Raw genomic sequence first — 25228 nt, forward strand, 5'->3', positions numbered from 1 at the left:
ACCTGGTGGCTGACTGGGCTTAAACCACAACATCCTGAGCACTAAACAGCATCTCCATGTCCCCTCAGCTGTGGCATGAGCTGCAACTAGCCTAGCAAGCCTGTCCTTCACACTCCAGTAAGGAATTTCCAGCTTCTGTTCTTGATGAATTATGGAAATTATGAAATCCCAGGGACTCTGCTCTCTCCTTTAAACCAGATAAAGTGGAATAGCCAAGTGAAGGCATCCCTTGTGTCCTACAGCAAGCAGCTGTAGATGTAGGGGATGGGCCAAACAAGATGCTTGGAAACACCAACAAGCCCTGCTGAAAACTGCACTCGCACTTCTTCCTTATGGTCCTTGTCACCAGGAACATTCCATGGCCAACATGGGAAGTCTGCTGCTCTGGGTAGGATCAATTCTCAATCATCAGAGTGTTCATGTCACAGGATAGTGGTGTAACATGAGGTCACTGGTGCACAGCAGTGTGCTCATTCTCTGGAGACCAGTGGGACCAAGAACTAGTGGGGCTTCTCTTTCCAGCTGGGTGGAGTGAGAAAGCGCTGTGTGAACTGTTCCATATCCTGCTTCCCATGCCATGAATTGATGTAACAGAAAGAAACAAAGGAAAGATGGATAAGGAGGGAAATAGGAAATAAGAAATGACTAGGTGTGAGAGTACAGAGAGGAAAAGCCGGAGGCTCAGACAGAAAGTTAATGGAAGAAAGTAAGAGGCAGTTTGTGAAAGGCAGACAAATTAGGTCAGAGATGGAGGACAAGAAGAAATGAGAGACCCAAGGTGATTCAGAGAGGGGAAAAAACAGAAAAGCAGTCAAAGATCATGCAGAAGACAGACAATTGCACAGGCAGAGAGTCATACAGTTTTTCCTGAATACCTGGAGGGTAAGTGAAGGAAACAAAGTTCAGTGAAACACAGGGCTCAGTGTGTAGTGCAGGCAGATCCCTGTTTGCCTGGAAAGGTTTGTGCTATGCTGCACCAGCCTTTGAGTCACTGTGGATCTTGCTCAGCACAGAAATATGTGCCTGTGTCACTGAGTAGGGCATGCTCTATCTTCACAGATAAATGGTTGTCCTTAGTCCCATTACTCTGGAAGCGATTTTGGAATTCCTTCTCAAAATCTGCTTTGCTGCCTTCCACTGAATATACAACCAGCTGCATGCTGGCATTCTTCTCCATGGGTAACTTGTACCAGTACATGTTTACAAAATTTTCTGCTGATGCAGAACATTCCAGAGTCACAGGGTCTCCCTCCCGGACAATTGTATCTGGTGACTGCTGAAGGGCCCAGCCTGGAAAGACAGGAGATGAAATGTGAGAAGTGAAATGCATTGGAGAGGAAAAAACATACACATCCTTGAAGTATGTTAAGGGATGCAATGCCACCAAGATATCAGAAAGCTATGGGACAGTGCCCAGCTTCTCTGAAAAAGACACATAGGACAAAAATCCCTCAACAAACCACCTTCAATATAACAGTAAACCTGTTTTGAGAAGTAATGAAGTTTGGCACTCTCAGGTGAAGTATTAAAATGGGAGAGGAAAAACCAAATTTGGAACTTCGCATAATTTCTGCTTCTATAATTGGTGGAAAAGCTCCCCTGGTTCATTGCCCATTCTCCTTCTGGAAGCCTTGGGGAAGGGCACTGCCAGCAATTGGGAGCACAGCTGAGGAGGCAGCAGCAGCTCCAGTGCAGCTGCTCAGGAGGAAAGGAAGGCCACTTACCCACAGGGAGCAGGATGGCCACAAGGAACCCCTGGAAATCCATAGGGAAAGGCCCTGTCCTTCCAGCAACCTGCTGCCCCTGGGGACAGCACAGACCCAGAGATGTGTAAAGAGCAGAGGTGGAGAGGAAGAGCTGTGTCTCTCTGTGGCTGGGCAGGGGAGGGAGAGGGAGTGTGAAATGTCACAAGGCAGTTGGCTGTCCCAGAACGGTGGGGAATGACACCTGCAGGCAGTCAGGAGGTGCTTGTACTCTGCTCCTCTGGCTTCCTGCTGTGTGTGAGCGTGGGTGAGCATGAGCAGGCAGGAGTTCAGTAGGTGGCACAGCTCAGTGCTGTCATGGAGCAGGATGGGGCTGTGTGGCAGCCTGAGCGTGTGCACAGGAATGCACAAAATGGCAGAAAATGATGGGAAGAGGAAAAGATCTCAGGAATGCACACTCGTGTCTGTGTCCCAGTGTTTGTGTCCTCTCTAGCCACCCTCACACTCAGAGACTCCCAACCCTGCAAGCTGCAATGTGGAATCTCTGCTTGTCCCAGGCAGGCCTGACATGTTGTCCAGGTATGGGAAAAGCTGCTGCTCTGCCAACCTGGTGTCTCTTGGAGCATGACAGAGAATAGTTCTGTAACTGTTCTTCTCTAACTCCAAAGGGGGATCTCAAGGAGAGAACAGGCTGGTTTTGGCCCTGCATTGGGCCTGCCCCTTGAGAGACTGCACCTTGGACAGGTTTCTATGGAGAAGGGTGTGCCCTACAGGATGTGCTGCTGCAGACTGACATTATCCATGTCACAGATGAATGGATACTTTCCTTGACAATTTATTGCAGCACTCTGCAAGACAGCGCCAGGACACAAATGGACAAAGCTGGGGAAAATCCTATGCTCTTCTCTGCACACAGCCTTGTTCTCCTGCCCAAGGCAGTGGGAAATCCCTGTAGGCAGGAAGAGACACTCGTGGTTTGTTTGCACCGAGTTTGGGTCCAGAGGTCTGACAGAGACTCTGCACATCCGTGCTCTGCTCTGTGCCCACCAATGCACGGCAGTGTAGGGCTGGCCCATACAAGACACCAAGTGTTCCAACTACTCCAGGCTGTGCTGGGCTTTGCAGTGAAAATGCTCCCCTGTGTCCTGTCAGCAGAGGAGAGCAGCAATTCCTCCAGCTCCCAAATCCTCTGCTGCAGGTCAGAGTGTGTCCCTCTGAACAGGGCTGAGTGGAGTGGCAGGATCACCTCCCTCACCATGCTGGCAATGCTCTTCCTAATGCACCCCAGGACAGCACTGCCTTCTTGGCCACCAGGACACTCTACTGGCTCATGGGGAGCTTCTTGTCCACCAGGACCCCCAGGTCCTTCTCTAAAGAGCTGCTTTCCAATGGGTCAGTCCCCAGCCTGTGCTGCTGCATGGGCTTAGTCCCCCACAGGTGCACAACTCTGCATTAGTCTTTGGTGAATTTCAGAAGGTTCCTCTCTGCCATCTCTCCAACCTGTTTAGGTCCCTCTGAAGAGCTGCACAGCCTTCTTGGTAATCAGAAATTCCTCCCAACTTGGTGTTATCAGTGAACTTTATGAGGGGTCTCTCTATCCCTTTATCTGAGTCACTGATTAACAGAACACTGGGACCTGTTGGAAATGTATATTACCTGCTCCGCTTGCAAACATAACCTATAATTTTTAAAATATGTTTGCTAAAGTTAAACTGTATGTAGATCAAGAGGTGGAAGGAAGGTAGATTCTGCCCCAGAGACCACTCTACATTGAGGAATTAATGATCCACATGATACGTGACCTGAGCAAGCACAGGCTTCTGCTCTGCTGTTCATATTCCTTGGCCACAGAACAACCACAGCCAAGTCGTTGTAACAGAGGAGTGTGTGGGCAGCTCCCACATGGTACTGGCTACTTCAGCACCTGCCTGGCCTTGCCTTTATCTACAGGTGCAGCAACAACCTCACACACAAGCACTCGTTTTATTTGACAGTAAGAATCATAGACAGGGTTGACTGGAATTAGGTAAGAGGAAGTCAGTGGAGTTCACAATGAAGACAAAAAGAAGAAAGTGGGGAAGGGAAGGGAAGGGAGACAGAGAGGAGAAGAAGGGCTGACAGGAGTTAGTGTAGTGCAAGTAAGAGTTAAATGCAGAGGGAAGCCTGGAGTGACAAGGAGACAAAGATAAAGAAATTAACTTTCAGCATCTGAGGGGGAGGCTAGGCTACGAAGCAGAGGAGCTAATGAGTGAGAAGTGATCACCCTGCCTGGTGCAGCACCCAAGAGGTGGAAAGCAGGTCCTGTATGTGCAGGGAGAAGTTTGTGCTCAGATCTCTCAGCAGTCTCACCACTGTGCTACTCTCAGCACAGTAGTATGTGCCAGAGTCATTGAGAAAGGCTTGTTCTATTGAGAGGGTGATACTGTCTCCTTTTATGTTGCTGCTCTTGAAATGGCTCTCAAAACCCTTCTGCACTTCTGCATTAACACCTTCATATGCAGAAACCAGTAGTGTCAGACTGGAATTCTTCTCTGAAGGCAGCATGTACCAGTACATAGCTGAGTTGGAGGATTGCTTTTTGGAACATTCCAGATTCACGGACTGGCCTTCTTTTATCACCATGTCTGGAGACTGTTCCAGAGCCAACACTGGAAAGGAAAAGAAAGAAAAGTGAAATGAAGGAAAAATTGGGAAAATCTTGAAATAGGCACTGTGAGTTGGTGTAGGGAAAGGGTGAGAAGAAATAAGGCAGCCAATGGAGCAGTTCAAGGGATGGGACAGTATTCAGATCAGCAAGTGAATTTCCAGTCTCTCTTCAAGAGGCAAGATGCAGCCCTGGGAAGCTTGTGTCCCAAACCAGGAACCATCTATGGGCTGCACAAATAATGACAAATAGACGGCCATTGCAGAAGATTCAGGGATTCCTGCCCACCACATTCACTGCTGATCCTCAACACAGCAAGCTCTGCAGAATGAAGCATTGCCAGGAACTGGCTACACAGCTGGGAGAGCAGCCAGGGAATCGATGGAGCTGCTCAGGGCTGAGTGGAGTTCACTTACCCAGAGGGGCCAGCATGGCCACAAAGAAACAGCAGGGAACCATGGAGAAAAGCCCCTACCCTCTCAGCAACCTGCCTCTTGTAGCTGCTCATAGACATATGAAGAGAGCAGTGAGGGAGGGTGAGACATTTTGGGGTGGGGCCAGCCTAGAAATGTGAGAAGGCATTGGCTGGCTGGGAACCCTGGGGAATGGCACAGGCTGTGGCAGGAAAGCAGGAAGCCTGCAGAGATGCAGCAGGTGGAAGGGGAAGCCAGGGCGTGGGTGGGTGAGGAGGGAAGGATGGGCTTGCACAAACAGAACTGTGCAAGGCAGAGGAATGGTGGCTGCTCCCCTGCTGCTTCTGAAGTCCTTGGGAGATGGAGGAATGAGGGACAAAGGCCACACAGAGGTCCCTTGAATTTTGCCATGCATTTTCCCTGTCTTCCCCAGACATGGCTGGTTCAGTTCCTGCCTGGCCACCCCACATCCCACCCAGCTGTGTGACAGCTCTTCTCTCTGTGCAGCACTGTGAGCACAGCAAATAACATCAGTGAGAGGGAGGCAGGACCCTGAAAGACACCACAGCAGCCCCAGCACTCAGACTTGTGAGGGCTCTCATGGGCATTGCTGTAGGAGAGGAAGGTAAATACCTGTGAAGAGCTGAGGGACAGCCAATGGCCTGGCATTGGGAAGAGAGAAGGGATGGAGTGTTGTCCTCAAGGACAGCCCTCAGGTGTTTCTGCTCTCAAGAACAACCCCGTGTGCTCTCCTGTCTGGGACAAAATCTGCTTGGGATAGCTGGGGTACATGATGGGCACAGGAATGACATCTGGGACAGTGGCAAGTGTGAAAGGAACACATGGAAGGAGTGACAGGCCCTTCTACTGAGCCCTGCTGGCAACACATTTCCCTCATCCTTCTCCTTCCTGTGACTAGAACTCTGCTAGACAATAGGGAAGGAGAAACAACTCGAAATCGCCTAGTATCCTTGCTGGTACTTCTGCCTCATAATGCTGGGAAGGAGAAGGCTCAAGGGTTTCACTCAACTCAGCCTTTCTCTGAAGTAGAAATTTCACCAGAAGTCTCAGGGAAAACTGGATGGAGGTGCTAAGCAGGAGGCAGGATTAAGAGGTGGAGACTGTTGCACAGTACTGTCTTCTGAATTCACAATGAGAATAATGTTGATAACAGATTTTTAGTGATGGTTAAGCACTGCTTTCTCCAAATCTAGGACTTTACACTGTCGAGACTTTACACTGCCAGAGAACATGTGCACAAACAGCAGAAAGGGAGCTCTTCCAGGACAGCTGACCAGAACTGGCCATAAGGATATTTCTTAACACTCAACATGATGGTCAGTATGGAAACTGAGTGGAGCTGGCCAGGTGCTGCCTATCACTGCTCAGGGACTGGCTGGACACCGTGTCAGTCGGTGGTAACTGACAGGATTATGCCTAACATGGATTTGATTGAGTTTTATTTCTCTGTCTTCTCCTTTTTATTTACTCCTATTATGGCTCTGTTTGTATCTCAACCTGTAAGTTTTATTCTTTTCCCTTCCAACCAGGATATGGGGGTCTTGAGTGAATGGCTGCAATACCCAGTGGCTGACTGGGTTTAAAGCATAACATCCTGAGCACCAGACTGCATCTCCGTGACCCCACAGCTCTATCATAAGCTGCAGCTCCCCTGACCAAGCCTGCCCTTCACACTCCAGTAAGGAATTTCCAGCTTGTGTTCTTGATGGTTTATGAAAATTATGAAATCCCAGGGCCTCTGCTCTCCGTTTTACACCAGATAAAGAGGAATAACCAAGTCAAGGCAGCCCTCGTGTCCTACAGCAAGCAGCAGGGGATGTAGTGGATGGGCCAGACAAGATGCTTGGAAACACCAACAAGCCCTGCTGAAAACTGCACTTGCACTTCTTCCTCCTGGTCCTTGTCCTCGTCACCAGGACGTTCCATGGCCAACCTAGGCAGTCTCTGCTCTGGGCAAGGACGATTCTCAAACCTCAAAGTGTTCAAGTCCCAGGGTAGTGGTGTAATTTGGGGTCACTGGTGAACAGCAGTGTGCCCATTCCCTGGAGACCAGTGGGACCAAGGACTAGTGGGGCTTCTCTTTCCAGTTGGTGGAGAGAGAAAGCGCTGTGTGAACTGTTCCATATCCTGCTTCCCATGCCATGAATTGATGTAACAGAATAAAAGAAAGGAGAGATAGATAAGGAGAGAAATAGGAAATAAGAAATTACTAGGTCTGAGAGTATAGAAAGGAAAGCCGGGGGCTCAGACAGAAAGTTAATGGAAGAAAGTAAGATGCAGTCTGTGAATGGCAGATAAATTAGGTCAGAGATGGAGGACAAGAAGAAATGAGAGACCCAAGGTGATTCAGAGAGGGGAAAAAACAGAAAAGCAGTTAAAGACCATGTAGGGGACAGACAGTTGCACAGGCAGACATTCAGTTTTTCCTGAAAAGTTGGAGGATAAGTGAAGGAAACAAGGTTCAGTCAAACACAGGGCTCATTGTGTGCTGCAGGCAGATCCCTGTTTGACTGGAAAGGTTTGTGCTATGCTTCACCAGCCTTTGAGTCACTGTGGATCTTGCTCAGCACAGAAATATGTGCCTGTGTCACTGAGTAGGGCATGCTCTATCTTCACAGATAAATGGTTGTCCTTAGTCCCATTACTCTGGAAGCGACTTTGGAATTCCTTCTCAAAATCTGCTTTGCTGCCTTCCAATGAATATACAACCAACTGCATAGTGGCATTCTTCTCCATGGGTAACTTGTACCAGTACATGTTTACAAAATTTTTTGCTGATGCAGAACATTCCAGAGTCACAGGGTCTCCCTCCCGGACAATTGTATCTGCTGACTGCTGAAGGGCCCAGCCTGGAAAGACAGGAGATGAAATGTGGGAAGTGAAATTCATTGGAGAGGAAATAAAATACACATCCTTGAAGTATGTTATGGGATGGAATGCCACCAAGATATCAGAAAGCTATGGGACAGTGCCCAGCTTCTCTGAAAAAGATACATAGGTCAAAAATCCCTCAACAAACAACCTTCAAATGTAACAGTAAACTGTTTTGAGAAGTAATGAAGTTTGGTACTCTCAAGTGAAGTATTAATATGAGACTGCAAAGAACGAATTTGGAGCATTGCAGAGTTTTCTGCTTGAATAGGTAATGGAAAAGCTCACCTGGTTCATTGCCCATCCTCCCTCTGGAAGCCTTGGGGAAGGGCACTGCCAGCAATTGGGAGCCCGGCTGAGGAGGCAGCAGCAGCTCCAGTGCAGCTGCTCAGGAGGAAGGGAAGGCCACTTACCCACAGGGAGCAGGATGGCCACAAGGAACCCCTGGAAATCCATAGGGAAAGGGCCTGTCCTTCCAGCAACCTGCTGCCCCTGGGGACAGCACAGACCCAGAGATGTGTAAAGAGCAGAGGTGGAGAGGAAGAGCTGTGTCTCTCTGTGGCTGGGCAGGGGAGGGAGAGGGAGTGTGAAATGTCACAAGGCAGTTGGCTGTCCCAGAACGGTGGGGAATGACACCTGCAGGCAGTCAGGAGGTGCTTGTACTCTGCTCCTCTGGCTTCCTGCTGTGTGTGAGCGTGGGTGAGCATGAGCAGGCAGGAGTTCAGTAGGTGGCACAGCTCAGTGCTGTCATGGAGCAGGATGGGGCTGTGTGGCAGCCTGAGCATGTCCACTGGAATGCAAAAGATGGCAGAAAATGATGGGAAGAAGAAAAGATCTCAGGAATGCACACTCGTGTCTGTGTCCCAGTGTTTGTGTCCTCTCTAGCCACCCTCACACTCAGAGACTCCCAACCCTGCAAGCTGCAATGTGGAATCTCTGCTTGTCCCAGGCAGGCCTGACATGTTGTCCAGGTATGGGAAAAGCTGCTGCTCTGCCAACCTGGTGTCTCTTGGAGCATGACAGAGAATAGTTCTGTAACTGTTCTTCTCTAACTGCAAAGGGGGATCTCAAGGAGAGAACAGGCTGGTTTTGGCCCTGCATTGGGCCTGCCCCTTGAGAGACTGCACCTTGGACAGGTTTCTATGGAGAAGGGTGTGCCCCACAGGATGTGCTGCTGCAGATTGACATTATCCATGTCACAGATGAATGGATACTTTCCTTGACAATTTATTGCAGCACTCTGCAAGACAGCACCAGGACACAAATGGACAAAGCTGGGGAAAATCCTATGCTCTTCTCTGTACACAGCTTTGTTCACCTGCCCAAGGCAGAGGGAAATCCCTGTAGGCAGGAACTTTCAGATCCCTAATCCTCTGCTGCAGGACTGAGTGTCCCACTGAATTCATTTCTCCAGCTGCTTACACAAGGTTCAGCAACGACCCTAGATTCCTCTAAAAAGTGGGAGAAAAAAGCAAAAAGAGTGGGCTATGTTGTCAAGGCCCCCAATCCTCACACCACCAGCAGCACATCAGCTGAGAGGAAGCTGGGCCTGATGTGTCCTTGGAAAGGGTCTCCAATTCCCTGGGCTGTGCAGAGGGCAGGGCAGTGCATAGGGAGCCTTGCAGGAGACACGGCATTTGAGGAGTTGGTGATGTTGCACAGGCATGGCTGCTATGTGGGGCCCTGTGTTTACATCCTGAGAAGCTTGTACATTGGCATGGGAATCTGCAGGGTGGGAATCACCTGGAGTGCCCTGTGCAGGCCTGTGCTGTGCTCAGGTGTGTTTTATGCAGGACACAATCAGAATGGGTCAGCTGTGAAGGGACCTCAGCAGGTCACTGCTCCAACCTCTCTGCTCAAGCAGAGTCATCCCAGAGCACATGGCACAGGATTGCATCCAGGGGGTTGTGGAAGATCTCCAGAGACAGACACTCCACAATGAATTTGGGCAATCTGCTCCAGTGCACGGTCCACAACACAGCAAAATTTTACATCAGAATCAGGTGGAACTTCCTGTGCATTATTTTGTGCCCATGGCCTCTTTCCCTAGTGCTTGGCATCACAGTGGAGAGCCTGGATTATCCTCTTGGAATGATCCCTTCAGTCTTGTAGGCATTGATGAGGTGACCATTAGTTGTTTCTTCAAGGTTGAACACGCCCAGCTCCTTCAGCCTTTATTAACAGAAGAAGTGCTGCACTCCATTAATCATTTTTCTTCTCCTCTCCTGGACATTATCCAGGACATCTATGTCTGCTTTGTACCATGGAGCCCAGAACTGGACACTGCACTCCCGATGTGCCTCACGAAGCTGGGAGGAATAGCAGGATCTCCTTCCTTACCCTGCTGGCAATGCTCTTCCTAATGCACCCCAGGACAGCACTGCCTTCTTGGCCACCAGGACACACTGCTGGCTCATGGGGAGCTTCTTGTCCACCAGGAACCCCAGGTCTTTCTCTGAAGAGCTGCTTCCCAGTGGGTCACTCCCCAGTCTCTGCTGCTGCATGGGCTTAGTCCCCCACAGGTGCACAACTCTGCATTAGTCTTTGGTGAATTTCAGAAGTTTCCTCTCTGCCCATCTCTCCAACCTGTTTAGGTCCCTCTGAAGAGCTGCACAGCCTTCTTGGTTATCAGAAATTCCTCTCAACTTGGTGTTATCAGTGAACTTTATGAGGGGTCTCTCTATCCCTTTATCTGAGTCACTGATTAACAGAACACTGGGACCTGTTGGAAATGTATATTACCTGCTCCGCTTGCAAACATAACCTATAATTTTTAAAATATGTTTGCTAAAGTTAAACTGTATGTGGATCAAGGGGTGTAAGCCAGATGGATCCTGCCCCAGAGACCACTCTACATGGAGGAATTTATGACCACATAATACTTTATGTAAGCAAGCACAGGCTTCTGCTCTGCTGTTCATATTCCTTGGCCACAGAACAACCACAGCCAAATCGTTGTAACAGAGGAGTGTGTGGGCAGCTCCCACATGGTACTGGCTACTTCAGCACCTGCCTGGCCTTGCCTTTATCTACAGGTGCACCAACTACCTCACACACAAGCACTGTTTATTTGACAGTAAGAATCATAGACAGGGTTGACTGGAATTAGGTAAGAGGAAGTCAGTGGAGTTCACAATGAAGACAAAAAGAAGAAAGTGGGGAAGAGAGACAGAGAGGAGAAGAAGGGCTGACAGGAGTTAGTGTAGTGCAAGTAAGAGTTAAATGCAGAGGGAGGCCTGGAGTGACAAGGAGAAAAAGATGGACAAATAAACTGACACCATCTGAGAAGAGGAGGAAGGCAAGGCTAGAAAGCAGAGGAGCTAATGAGTGAGAAGTGATCACCCTGCCTGGTGCAGCACCCAAGAGGTGGAAAGCAGGTCCTGTATGTGCAGGGAGAAGTTTGTGCTCAGATCTCTCAGCAGTCTCACCACTGTGCTCACCCTCAGCACAGTAGTATGTGCCAGAGTCATTGAGAAAGGCTTGTTCTATTGAGAGGGTGATACTGTCTCCTTTTATGTTGCTGCTCTTGAAATGGCTCTCAAAACCCTTCTCCACTGCTGCGCTACCACCTTGCATTGCAGAAACCAGTAGGGTCAGACTGGAATTCTTCTCTGAAGGCAGCATGAACCAGTACACAGCTGTGCTGGAGGATTGCTTTTTGGAACATTCCAGATTCACAGACTGTCCTTCTTTTATCACCATGTCTGGAGACTGTTCCAGAGCCAACTGGAAAGGAAAAGAAGGACAAGTGAAATGAAGGAAAACATGGGAAAATCTTGAAGTAGGCACTGTCGATAGGTAGGAAAAGGGTGAGAAGAAATAAGGCAGCCAAAGGAGCAGTTAAAGGGATGGGACAGATCTTCAGATCAGCATGTGAATTTCCAATCTCTCTTCAAGAGGCAAGATGCAGCCCTGGGAAGCTTGTGTCCAAAACCAGGAACAATCTACCGGCTGCACAAAGAATGACAAATAGATGGCCATTGCAGAAGATTCAGGGATTCCTGCCCACCACATTCACTGCTGATCCTCAACACAGCAAGCTCTGCAGAATGAAGCATTGCCAGGAACTGGCTACACAGCTGGGAGAGCAGGCAGGGAATTGATGGAGCTGCTCAGGGCTGAGAGGAGTTCACTTACCCAGAGGGGCCAGCATGGCCACAAAGAAACAGCAGGGAACCATGGAGAAAAGCCCCTACCCTCTCAGCAACCTGCCTCTTGTAGCTGCTCATAGACATATGAAGAGAGAGCAGTGAGGGAGGGTGAGACATTTTGGGGTGGGGCCAGCCTAGAAATGTGAGAAGGCATTGGCTGGCTGGGAACCCTGGGGAATGGCACAGGCTGTGGCAGGAAAGCAGGAAGCCTGCAGAGATGCAGCAGGTGGAAGGGGAAGCCAGGGCGTGGGTGGGTGAGGAGGGAAGGATGGGCTTGCACAAACAGAACTGTGCTGAGGTTGCACAGGAGGCTGAGTGTGTGCAAGGCAGAGGAATGGTGGCTGCTCCCCTGCTGCTTCTGAAGTCCTTGGGAGATGGAGGAATGAGGGACAAAGGCCACACAGAGGTCCCTTGAATTTTGCCATGCACTTTCCCTGTCTTCCCCAGACATGGCTGGTTCAGTTCCTGCCTGGCCACCCCACATTCCACCCAGCTGTGTGACAGCTCTTCTCTCTGTGCAGCACTGTGAGCACAGCAAATAACATCAGTGAGAGGGAGGCAGGACCCTGAAAGACACCACAGCAGCCCCAGCACTCAGACTTGTGAGGGCTCTCATGGATGTTATCATAGGAGAGGAAGGTAAATACCTGTGAAGAGCTGAGGGACAGCCAATGGCCTGGCATGGGAAGAGAGAAGGGATGGAGTGTTGACTACAAGGACAGCTCCCAGGTGTTTCTTCTCTCAAGAACAACCCCGTGTGCTCTCCTATCTGGGACAAAATCTGCTTGGCATAGCTGGGGTACCTGATGGGCACAGGAATGGCATCTGGGAGAGTGGCAAGGGTGAAAGGGGCACAGGGAAGGAGTTACAGGCCCCTTGTACCGACGACTGCTGGCAACACATTTCCCTCATCATTCTCCTTCCTGTGCCTAGAGCTCTACCTGACAGGAGGGAAGGAGGAAGAAGTGGAAATGGGCTAGGATCCCTAGTGGAACTTCTGCCTCATAATGCTGGGAGGGAGAAGGCTTGAGGTTTTTACAGTTATGGCATGAGCTTCAACTCCCCTGACCAAGCCTGTCCTTCACACTCCAGTAAGGAATTTCCAGCTTGTGTTCTTGATGGTTTATGAAAATTATGAAATCCCAGAGCCTCTGCACTCTGTTTTAAACCAGGTAAAGAGGAATAAGCAAGTCAAGGCAGCTCTCGTGTCCTACAGCAAACAGCTGTAGATGTAGTATATGGGCCAGACAAGATGCTTGGAAACACCAACAAGCCCTGCTGAAAACTGCACTCGCACTTCTTCCTCCTGGTCCTTGTCCTTGTCACCAGGAACATTCCATGGCCAACCTAGGCAGTCTGCTGCTCTGGGTAGGAAGAATTCTGAACCATCAGACTTGTCAGGTCCCAGGATAGTTGTGTAACATGGGGTCACTGGTGTACAGCAGTGTGCCCATTCCCTGGAAACCAGTGGGGCCAAGGACTAGTGGGGCTTCTCTTTCCACTGGGCAGAGAGGGAAAGCGCTGTATGAACTGTTCCATATCCTGCTTCCCATGCCATGAATTGATGTAACAGAATGAAAGGAAGGAGAGATGAATGAGGAAGGAAATAGGAAATAGGAAATGGCTGATAGGAGATAGGAGATAGGAGATTGGAGATGGTAAGTAGGAAATGACTAGGTGTAAGGGTACAGAGAGGAAAAGCCATGTGGTCAGACAGAACGATGTGAAATGAAGAAAGTAAGAAGAAGTCTGTGAATGGCAGAGAAGTTAGGTGGGAGACTGAGGACAAGGAGGAATGAGAGTCATAGGATGATTCAGAGAGGGGAAAAAAAAAAAGCAGTTAAAGACCATGTAGAGGACAGACAGATAGACAGATAGACAGTCATACCATGTTTTTCCTGAATACCTGGAGGGTAAGTGAAGGACACGAGGTTCTGACAAACACAGAGCTCAATATGTGCTGCAGGCAGATCCCTGTTTGCCTGGAAAGGTTTGTGCTATGCTGCACCAGCCTTTGAGTCACTGTGGATCTTGCTCAGCACAGAAATATGTGCCTGTGTCACTGAGTAGGGCATGCTCTATCTTCACAGATAAATGGTTGTTCTTAGTCCCATTACTCTGGAAGCGATTTTGGAATTCCTTCTCAAAATCTGCACTGCTACCTTCTGCAGAACATACAACCAGCTGCATGCTGGCATTCTTCTCCACAGGAAGCTTGTACCAGCACATGGACCTGAACACATTCCCTGATCCAGAACACTCCAGAGTCACAGGGTCTCCCTCCCGGACGACTGTATCTGGTGATTGCTGAATGGCCCAGCCTGGAAAGACAGGAGATGAAATGTGGGAAGTGAAATGCATAATAGATGATGAAAATACACATTCTTGAAGAATGTCATGAGATGGAATGCCAGCAGGATATCAGAAAGCAATGGGACATTGCCCAGCTTCTCTGAAAAAGACACATAGGATCAAAAAAACCCAAACAAACCAGTTTTCAAATACTGCAATAAACCTGTTTTGAGAAGTTATGAAGTTTGGTACTCTCAAGTGAAGTATTAATATGAGACTGCAAAGAACGAATTTGGAGCTTTGCAGAGTTTCTGCTTCAAGAAGTGAAGGAAAAGCTCTCCTGGTTCATTGCCCATCCTCCCTCTGGAAGCCTTGGGGAAGGGCACTGCCAGCAATTGGGAGCACAGCTGAGGAGGCAGCAGCAGCTCCAGTGCAGCTGCTCAGGAGGAAGGGAAGGCCACTTACCCACAGGGAGCAGGATGGCCACAAGGAACCCCTGGAAATCCATAGGGAAAGGGCCTGTCCTTCCAGCAACCTGCTGCCCCTGGGGACAGCACAGACACAGAGATGTGTAAAGAGCAGAGGTGGAGAGGAAGAGCTGTGTCTCTCTGTGGCTGGGCAGGGGAGGGAGAGGGAGTGTGAAATGTCACAAGGCAGTTGGCTGTCCCAGAACGGTGGGGAATGACACCTGCAGGCAGTCAGGAGGTGCTTGTACTCTGCTCCTCTGGCTTCCTGCTGTGTGTGAGCGTGGGTGAGCATGAGCAGGCAGGAGTTCAGTAGGTGGCACAGCTCAGTGCTGTCATGGAGCAGGATGGGGCTGTGTGGCAGCCTGAGCGTGTCCACTGGAATGCACAAGATGGCAGAAAATGATGGGAAGAGGAAAAGATCTCAGGAATGCACACTCGTGTCTGTGTCCCAGTGTTTGTGTCCTCTCTAGCCACCCTCACACTCAGAGACTCCCAACCCTGCAAGCTGCAATGTGGAATCTCTGCTTGTCCCAGGCAGGCCTGACATGTTGTCCAGGTATGGGAAAAGCTGCTGACCTGCCAACCTGGTGTCTCTTGGAGCATGACAGAGAATAGTTCTGTAACTGTTCTTCTCTAACTCCAAAGGGGGATCTCAAGGAGAGAACAGGCTGGTTTTGGCCCTGCATTGGGCCTGCCCCTTTAGAGACTGCACCTTGGACAGGTTTCTATGGAGAAGGGTGTTCCCCACAGGATGTGCTGCTGCAGATTGACATTATCCATGTCACAGATGAATGGATACTCCCTGTCAATTTATTGCAGCACTTGAAAAATAGCACCACCACACAAATGGACAAAGCTGGGGAAAATCCTATGCTCTTCTCTGCACACAGCCTTGCTCACCTGCCCAAGGCAGAGGGAAATCCCTGTAGGCAGGAAATTTCAGATCCCTAATCCTCTGCTGCAGGACTGAGTGTCCCACTGAATTCATTTCTCCAGCTGCTTACACAAGGTTCAGCAACGACCCTAGATTCCTCTAAAAAGTGGGAGAAAAAAGCAAAAAGAGTGGGCTATGTTGTCAAGGCCCCCAATCCTCACACCACCAGCAGCACATCAGCTGAGAGGAAGCTGGGCCTGATGTGTCCTTGGAAAGGGTCTCCAATTCCCTGGGCTGTGCAGAGGGCAGGGCAGTGCATAGGGAGCATTGCAGGAGACACGGCATTTGAGGAGTTGGTGATGTTGCACAGGCATGGCTGCTATGTGGGGCCCTGTGTTTACATCCTGAGAAGCTTGTACATTGGCATGGGAATCTGCAGGGTGGGAATCACCTGGAGTGCCCTGTGCAGGCCTGTGCTGTGCTCAGGTGTGTTTTATGCAGGACACAATCAGAATGGGTCAGCTGTGAAGGGACCTCAGCAGGTCACTGCTCCAACCTCTCTGCTCAAGCAGAGTCATCCCAGAGCACATGGCACAGGATTGCATCCAGGGGGTTGTGGAAGATCTCCAGAGACAGACACTCCACAATGAATTTGGGCAATCTGCTCCAGTGCACGGTCCACAACACAGCAAAATTTTACATCAGAATCAGGTGGAACTTCCTGTGCATTATTTTGTGCCCATGGCCTCTTTCCCTAGTGCTTGGCATCACAGTGGAGAGCCTGGATTATCCTCTTGGAATGATCCCTTCAGTCTTGTAGGCATTGATGAGGAGGCCACTTACTTGTTTCTTCTCAAGGCCCAACAGGCCTTTGTTGACAGAAGAGGTGGTGCACTCCATTAATCATCTTTCTTCTCCTCTGCTGGACATTATCCAAGAGATTCATGTCTTTTTTGTACCAAGGAGACCAGAACTGGACACTGCACTCCACATGTGCCTCACCAAGGCTGAGTGGAGTGGCAGGATCACCTCCCTCACCCTGCTGGCAATGCTCTTCCTAATGCACCCCAGGACAGCACTGCCTTCTTGGCCACCAGGACACACTGCTGGCTCATGGGGAGCTTCTTGTCCACCAGGACCCCCAGGTCTTTCTCTGAAGAGCTGCTTCCCAGTGGGTCACTCCCCAGTCTCTGCTGCTGCATGGTGTTAGTTCTCCACAGATGCATCACCCTGCATTAGCCTTTGGTGAATTACAGAAGGTTCCTCTCTGCCCATCTCTCCAACCTGTTTAGGTCCCTCTGAAGAGCTGCACAGCCCTCTTCCTTATCAGCAATTCCTCCCAACTTGGTGTTATCAGAGAACTTGATGAGGTGTCTCTCTACTCATGCATCTGAGTCACTGATGTACAGAACACTGGAACCTCTTGGAAATCTCTAGTAGCTACTCAGCTTCCCATTATAAGCAGTAATTTTTAAAATATGTTTGCTGAAGTTAAACTGTATGTGGATCAAGGGGTGTAAGCCAGATGGATCCTGCCCCAGAGACCACTCTATATCGAGGAATTTATGACCACATAATACTTTATGTAAGCAAGCACAGGCTTGTGCTGTGCTGTACATATTCCTTGGCCACAGAACAACCACAGCCAAGTCATTGTAACAGAGGAGTGTGTGGGCAGCTCCCACATGGTACTGGCTACTTCAGCACCTGCCTGGCCTTGCCTTTATCTACAGGTGCAGCAACAACCTCACACACAGGTACTTGTTCTGTACAACAGTTAGAATCACGAACAGGGTGAAACAGATTTAAGTATGAAGAAGTCAGTCAAATGCAGATTGAAGACAGATGGATGGTGGGGAGGAGAGACAGAGAGGAGAAGAAGGGCAGACAGGAGTTAGTGTAGTGCAAGTAAGAGTTAAATGCAGAGGGAGGCCTGGAGTGACAAGGAGACAAAGATGGACAAATAAACTGACAGCAGCTGAGAAGAGGAGGAAGGCTAGGCTATGAAGCAGAGGAGATAATGAGTGAGAAGTGATCACCCTGCCTGGTGCAGCACCCAAGAGGTGGAAAGCAGGTCCTGTATGTGCAGGGAGAAGTTTGTGCTCAGATCTCTCAGCAGTCTCACCACTGTGCTCACCCTCAGCACAGTAGTATGTGCCAGAGTCATTGAGAAAGGCTTGTTCTATTGAGAGGGTGATACTGTCTCCTTTTATGTTGCTGCTCTTGAAATGGCTCTCAAAACCCTTCTCCACTGCTGCGCTACCACCTTGCATTGCAGAAACCAGTAGGGTCAGACTGGAATTCTTCTCTGAAGGCAGCATGAACCAGTACACAGCTGTGCTGGATGATTGCTTTTTGGAACATTCCAGATTCACGGACTGGCCTTCTTTTATCACCATGTCTGGAGACTGTTCCAGAGCCAACACTGGAAAGGAAAAGAAGGACAAGTGAAATGAAGGAAAACATGGGAAAATCTTGAAGTAGGCACTGTCGATAGGTAGGGAAAGGGTGAGAAGAAATAGGGCAACCAATGGAGGAGTTCAAGGCATGGGACGGCTCTTCAGATCAGCAACTGAATTTCCAATCTCTCTTCAAGAGGCAAGATGCAATCCTGGGAAGCTTGTGTCCCAAACCAGGAACCAACTATGGGCTGCAGAATGAATGACAAATAGATGGCCATTGCAGAAGATTCAGGGATTTCTGCCCACCACATTCACTGCTGATCCTCAACACAGCAAGCTCTGCAGAATGAAGCATTGCCAGGAACTGGCTACACAGCTGGGAGAGCAGGCAGGGAATTGATGGAGCTGCTCAGGGCCGAGACGAGTTCACTTACCCAGAGGGGCCAGCATGGCCACAAAGAAACAGCAGGGAACCATGGAGAAAAGCCCCTACCCTCTCAGCAACCTGCCTCTTGTAGCTGCTCATAGACATATGAAGAGAGAGCAGTGAGGGAGGGTGAGACATTTTGGGGTGGGGCCAGCCTAGAAATGTGAGAAGGCATTGGCTGGCTGGGAACCCTGGGGAATGGCACAGGCTGTGGCAGGAAAGCAGGAAGCCTGCAGAGATGCAGCAGGTGGAAGGGGAAGCCAGGGCGTGGGTGGGTGAGGAGGGAAGGATGGGCTTGCACAAACAGAACTGTGCTGAGGTTGCACAGGAGGCTGAGTGTGTGCAAGGCAGAGGAATGGTGGCTGCTCCCCTGCTGCTTCTGAAGACCTTGGGAGATGGAGGAATGAGGGACAAAGGCCACACAGAGGTCCCTTGAATTTTGCCATGCATTTTCCCTGTCTTCCCCAGACATGGCTGGTTCAGTTCCTGCCTGGCCACCCCACATCCCACCCAGCTGTGTGACAGCTCTTCTCTCTGTGCAGCACTGTGAGCACAGCAAATAACATCAGTGAGAGGGAGGCAGGACCCTGAAAGACACCACAGCAGCCCCAGCACTCAGACTTGTGAGGGCTCTCATGGATGTTATCATAGGAGAGGAAGGTAAATACCTGTGAAGAGCTGAGGGACAGCATGGGAAGAGAGAAGGGATGGAGTGTTGTCCACAGGGACAGCCCTCAGGTGTTTCTGCTCTCAAGAACAACCCCGTGTGCTCTCCTGTCTGGGACAAAATCTGCTTGGGATAGCTGGGGTACCTGATGGGCACAGGAATGACATCTGGGATAGTGGCAAGGGTGAGAGGAATACAGGGAAGGAGTGACAGGCCCTTCTACCGAGGACTGCTGGCAGCAGAATTCCTTCATCCTTCTCCTTCCTGTGCCTAGAGCTCTGCCTGACAGTAGGGAAGGAGAAACAAGTGGAAATGGGCTAGGATCCCTAGTGGAACTTCTGCCTCATAATGCTTGGTTGGAGAAGGCTTGAGGGCTTGACTCAACTCAGCCTTTCTCTGAAAGAGAAATTTCAGCAGATATCTCGAGGTAAACTGTATGCAGGTGCTAAGCAGGAGGCAGGATTAAGAGGTGGAGACTGTTGCACCGTGCTGTCTTCTGAATTCACAATGAGAATAATGTTTATAAGAGAGTTTTAGTGCTAGTTGAGCACTGCTTACCCCAAATCCAGGACTTTACTGTGTCTCATACTCTGCCTGAGAGCAGGTGCAGAAGCAGCTGAAAGGGAGCTCTTCCAGGACAGCTGACCAGAACTGGCCATAAGGATATTTCTTAACACTCAACATGATGGTCAGTATGGAAACTGAGTGGAGCTGCCCAGGGACTGGCTGTACATCGTGTCAGTGGGTGGTGAGTAACAGGATTGTGCATCACATGGATTTACTTAAGTTTTATTTCCCTCTCGGCTCCTTTTTATTTATTTCTATTATTATCGTGTTTGTTTGTCAACCTGTAAAATTTACACATTTTCCCATCCCACTAGGTGAAGGGGGTCTTGAGTGAGTGGCTGTTAACACCTAGTGGCTGACTGGGCTTAAACCACAACATCCTGAGCACCAGACAGCATCTCTGTGTCCCCACAGCTGTGGCATGAGCTGCAACTCCCATGACCAAGCCTGTGCTTCCCACTCCAGTAAGGAATTTTCAGCTTCTCTACTTGATGGATTATGGAAATTTATTTGAGCCTTGGATTCCCCTGGGCCCTTGCACTGTCCTTTGCACTGAGGATAATGAAGAGTAGGCGATTTTTGGCAGCCCTTGTGTCTTGAGTCAAGCACAATCCTCCATAGTGAAGGGACTGGAGAGCTACACACAGAGGAGGTATAATCCTGAACAGGCCTTTTCAAAATGAGAATTGTGGAGGAACTGATGTAAATGAAACTCTTCTGAAGCAACTAAAAATTACTACCTGAAAGTTGTCTAAAAATGTCTGCAAATTATTTCAAGACTCTGTCAATTGAGAGGCACCAAAACTAATATTTTCCCTTGAGTGGTGTTCACTGCTGTTGTGCTCCATACATTCCATATAGAATTCCCATAGAAACAGTACACAAAGTAGGGGTGCCTGAAAGTCTTTATTAATTTTTTCATAGTTTTTTGCTTGTCCGAATCCAAAAGAACAGGAATGATGATGAGAAAATACAGGTCACACCACATGAGCGTCTCAGTTGGCGGCGATGGTGGACTGGATCCAGGAGACGTAGTTGCAAACCTTGGTGTAAACTCCGGGATAGCCCCTCTGGGCACATCCAATACCCCAGGAAACAATGCCCTGGAGCTGTCCATTGCAGACCACGGGACCGCCGGAATCTCCCTGTGCACACAAAGGGAATGGACATTCAGGAAATGGCACCAGCCAAAGCAATGAGCCAGAGATCCCGGAGATCACTGACTTGGAGGAAGCCCTGTCAGTGCACAACAGTTCTGCCAAGGCCTTTTTTGATTCACACTCTCCACCTGATGCTACCAGGCCTGACTTGAGCTCCAAGGGCACCACAGCTAAGGATGAATCAGCTCCTGGTTTTGCCGGATGTACAGCTTGTCAAACATTCAGGATATGTGTGCCTGAAGCCTCTGCTGTCACTCAAAAACTCAGATTTACCAGTGCAGTGAGTAGAGCTGACACTACATTGTGAAGGCCTCATCAGCTGGGAAAAGGCAGGAGAGAAGTGACTGGGAAAGGAGGGGCAGATTATTTACCTGGCAGGAGTCTTTGCCTCCCTCCAGGAATCCCACACAAATCATGTTCTTGGTAATTTGCCCAGGGTAGGCTTCAGAGCAGTCGGCAGCAGGGAGGATTGGAGCCTTCAGGCACTGCAGCTGGTCTGGGTAGTTAGCTACAAGGAAATAGGGAAAGGTGGTTGATGACATTGCTGAGTCCTTTCAGAGCTGGCAGAAGTTCTTGGCAGAAAGGCAAATGCTGGACACCCTGTTCTAGCAGCCATCCTGCTTCCTCTCAACAGTAAGCACGGCATGGGTTCCTTCTGTAAAGATGGAACAAATTCTACCCATGGGCCCACCATTCTATGCTGCAGCCACCTTAACTTTTCTGGCATCTGGAAGTTCATCAATTGGCAAGAATGGGGCCACTCTTGTCATATATACACTGGAAGAAACCTGAGCCTCAGGAAAGCCATCCTCTCCTCTTGTCCAGGGTTATATGTCATCAGTGGAATAGACACCACTCACCATGCACATCTGTGACCTTTGGTGTGAGAGAATGGAGATCTCTAGTAGATCCACAGTCCCAGGCTTCACCCTTATTCTCAGAGAACTCAGAGAACTCTGTTGATATTTGCTGAATTCACTGTGCAGTCCCTACACTGACCCATCTCTCATAAACCTGTCCCACAGCACTTCCTGGTCCCCCAAGGGTCTGCCCATTCCCCAGAGTACTCACAGCCACTGCTGAGAGTGTTGCCCCAGCCGGAGATCAGGCAGGTGGTGCCGGCGGCCGCGCAGCTGGAGGGCAGAGGAATGGTCTGGACAGCATTGTTGAGCTGGGCTGGGGTGGACAGCTTGATGAGCATGATGTCATTGTCCAGGGTGTAGGGGCTGTAGCCAGAGTGGCGGATGACTTTAGCAGAGTTGATAAACTGCTGGGTGGATTCGGTGAGTTCCAGGTTGTGTTTCCCGAGCTGCACTTGGATGCGACTGGAAAACAGAAGGCAGAGCGTGTACTTTACTGCTGCTGGCAGGTTGAGAGAAACCTCCCTGTCACAGAGTGCACTTGCTGCAACATCACTGCCACAGAAGCCTTCTGGGCCAGGGGATCTTTCTTGTCCTGCAGGGAGCCCTGGGGATCCACAATGAGATCTTAACTCACTCCCAGTAAGGGTGGTGAATTTCTGCAGGCTCGTAAATACATGACAGCAGTTGAATACAGAGCAACACTTCATACAAATGTTCTGGGACAAGGCAAACTGCTCTAGCTTGACCTCATTCCTCTTCCTGTTGTCCAGGGACAATGCTTTAGCAAGATTCATGCAATTGATAAGAAATCGCAGCCCAGAACTCGCTGCTTGATTATGCCATTGTTATTTCAGAGGTGTTGTTCTTTCACAGAAACATTTACAGAAGTGGCAAACCCCTCAGGATGCCTCAGCCCTGCATCCTGAGTGATCCACCCATCCCTTGGCTGTCTCTGGTCAGAATGGAGGCACTTGCATATTTCAATCTCATAGCTGAGAATTCCTGCTAGAAGTGAGCTGGAAGACAGAAGTAGGTTATAGAGGGATGTAATTTTTCCACTCACGATTTGTAGCAGTGAGCAGCCGACAGGACCCACTGGCTGCTGATGAGGGAGCCTCCACAGAAGTGATATCCAGAATTCAGGGACACCTGATAGGGCACAGCGTTCTTTGCACAGGTGTAGCCTCCCACAATCTTGTCATCATCATCTTCAGCAAAGGTGGGGAAGGCAACTGGGAGACAAGAAGTGCCACATGTCAACAGCTGCCTAAGGTAGTGTGGCCTGTCATCAGCCCTGTGAGTGCCTGTCTGAAGCCCCTCACTTGTAGGCTCCCCTGCGATGGACACTCAGGGCAGCAGTGGTGGGCAGAACTAAGGCACCCTCAAAGAAGGGGTCAGACTGACTCTGGTGCCTCACATTTCTGCAACTAAAGCCTGCTGGCTACTCCCTGAGGGAAAATAAGGACACAGAAATGTCCTTGTTGGATCAGATCACGGGTGTGTCTTTCCCAGGATCCTGTCTACTGAAACACTCAAGAGTGGACTGAGGGAAAAAGTAAAAATGAGTGTGCAGTGATGTTTTCCTGGAGCACCTACCCAGGGTCCAAAATTTTGCAGTTGCTTTAGGACTTCGTGGGCCAGAACTATTCCCTGTGCACTCCTTAGTCCTGGAGAAGGAGACAGCCTTTTTCTGAAGCTATGGCCACATCCCTATAGCTGGGTCAGGAACCCCTATGGAGGCATTCATTCCCCAACTTGTGGCACAAGGAATTATGAATAGATGGAAGTTTCAGGGCTCTGCCTCCAACCTTCTGCAAGTTGAAACTGGACTTGGCTTTCCCACAATAGGGAAACCTTGCAGTTTTGCTCAGAAAATCAGCTTCCTATTAAAAGACCAAATAGAAATAAAAAATATACTCACCAGCCACCCCAATGAAGGCAAGAAGCAGCAGACACTTCATGGTCTTGATTCAGCCTCAAGCCCAGACTGGATGACTGGATGTGGGAGCTGCTAGAAATATGTTTTTGGGAATGGTCTTATCTCTAGTCCAAGGTTTTCTGCAGACAGAAAGTACACAGTGGAAAATTTGAAGATCCAAATGTGGGCATTAACAGGCCTTGGTAAAATGTACAAATAAGATATTTGTTAATCATAAACCTCTGCTAAGATAGAGAGCTATTTTAATTATTCTGTCAGGCAGCCTTCAATCTAAAAATACATTTTGGCTTTGGAAGATGTGTAGTTGTTTGTTTGTCTCATTCTTATGGGACAGCACCTGTTGAGAACAACTCTGAAACCTCTTTCAGATACCTCAGGACTGATGGTATCTTTCTTAAAAATGCATATTTTTACCCGAAGTTGCATATTGTGGGTAGTGGACAGAAAGATACAATGAATTTATTTGAAAAATAATTAAATATCCAGCCAATCCAGTGGTTAACTTTATTAAGTTTACTTTAGCAAATCCCTTTACGTGAATAATTTGTGTTTTTTCATATGTAGCACAGTTTTTTCCTAAATCAGTATTTTCCTGCATTGCAATTTCAAAAGTGAGGATAGCAAAGCTATCCTTTGTCCCTCCATCATTGCTTTGCAAGTTTAATAATTCCAATGTGGGAATGCTCAGCATCTCCCTTTTCCAATTTCTCTCACCTAACCTGCATTGAAATGTTTGCCAAATACTAATCCATGACTAATTCATCTTTGGAGTGTTCTACAGAGACTCATTTTTGCCACACAAGAATTTTAGTATAATGCTGATGTTTATGAGTGTGATGTAGATGAGCAATAATCCTGTGAAAACAAATAGTGAGATCTTCTGAAATCTCTCTCTGCAGGAGTGGGGATTTCTGTCACGATGCAAAGTTTACTAAAGCCTAATGCTTTGCTGAATAATCATGTTCATTCCCCAAGCAGCTGCCAGCTTCATCATGTTTGCTCCTGAAGGATACAGGATTCTCTCCAGAGACAGTAAAGAGAAACCATGTGTTTGGAGATGTTGGAATAGCTTAAGAGACGAAATAGGAACACTCTTCCTACTCCATTTCTTGATGAATTTTTTTGTGGGTCCTAGAGGACTGATATGCACAGTGTCACTGTCCAGACAGAAATTTCTGTTCATGTTGAAGCACAAGTCAAGGCTGGGGACTCCTCCAAGGCGGGGGGGGGGGGGTGAATTCTGTTGGCCTTTAGACTGGTCTTAGTGCTCAGCTTTCTTACAAGTATGATTTATCCTCTGAAAGAAAGAAGGATTACAAGCTTCCTGTGGGAAAGGAAAATGTCCATAATAGGACTAAGAGGGTCAAAAATTATCAAAGCTGTCCAATCTCATCATGTCTAAGTGGAGGAAGAAAAATTTCCTGTTTACAATAGTGTTTACTTAGAAATTTCTAATTTCTTTTTCCAAAACATACCATTGGCATAGACAAGGGCTGTCATCAGATGTGCTGCTGAACATTCTGTAGATGCATTGTAATGTTTTTTGCAGGGTCTTTCAAAGAATACTCTTAAGGATGTACATCTGTTATTGCAAACATGTTTCTCATTTCATACAGCGATGCTGCAGTAGAAAGCTGGCGGCCCCAGGGGCACAGGAATGGGGAGGACTGGTGACTGAAGAGCAGCTGTGTTAGGTTTTAATAATGGACAAGCAATGGCAGCTTATACTTCTACAGCTTCACGTTCCTAGTTCAAATGTTTCAGTCA

General features: G+C 48.8%; 1 protein-coding gene and 3 gene segments (V, D, J or C); all 4 read right to left on the reverse strand.

Moving 5' to 3' along the window:
* Positions 1 to 259: 259 nt before the first annotated feature.
* Positions 260 to 2163, reverse strand: LOC130259997 (T cell receptor alpha variable 5-like). The segment is given in 2 exon segments: positions 260 to 1290; positions 1725 to 2163. Coding segments are annotated over 2 exon segments (345 nt in total).
* A 1799-nt stretch (positions 2164 to 3962) lies between these two features.
* Positions 3963 to 4841, reverse strand: LOC130248588 (immunoglobulin kappa variable 6-21-like). The segment is given in 2 exon segments: positions 3963 to 4351; positions 4764 to 4841. Coding segments are annotated over 2 exon segments (432 nt in total).
* Positions 4842 to 7328: 2487 nt separating this feature from the next.
* Positions 7329 to 8364, reverse strand: LOC130248596 (T cell receptor alpha variable 5-like). The segment is given in 2 exon segments: positions 7329 to 7630; positions 8066 to 8364. Coding segments are annotated over 2 exon segments (345 nt in total).
* Positions 8365 to 20386: 12022 nt separating this feature from the next.
* LOC130255142 (trypsin-like) overlaps positions 20387 to 25228 on the reverse strand; it is a 68257-nt gene continuing 63415 nt past the window's right edge. Inside the window, exons 3-7 of the mRNA XM_056495540.1 lie at positions 23444 to 23580; positions 22586 to 22754; positions 21731 to 21984; positions 21031 to 21167; positions 20387 to 20644 (exon numbers count right to left, since the gene is read on the reverse strand). Of these exons, the coding sequence (XP_056351515.1) occupies positions 20495 to 20644; positions 21031 to 21167; positions 21731 to 21984; positions 22586 to 22754; positions 23444 to 23483 (750 nt within the window). The 5' untranslated portion in view covers positions 23484 to 23580 and the 3' untranslated portion in view covers positions 20387 to 20494. The remainder of the gene's footprint in view (positions 20645 to 21030; positions 21168 to 21730; positions 21985 to 22585; positions 22755 to 23443; positions 23581 to 25228) is intronic.

Source organism: Oenanthe melanoleuca, chromosome 1 (assembly GCF_029582105.1).
Source record: "Oenanthe melanoleuca isolate GR-GAL-2019-014 chromosome 1, OMel1.0, whole genome shotgun sequence".
Taxonomy (NCBI): Eukaryota; Metazoa; Chordata; class Aves; order Passeriformes; family Muscicapidae; genus Oenanthe; species Oenanthe melanoleuca.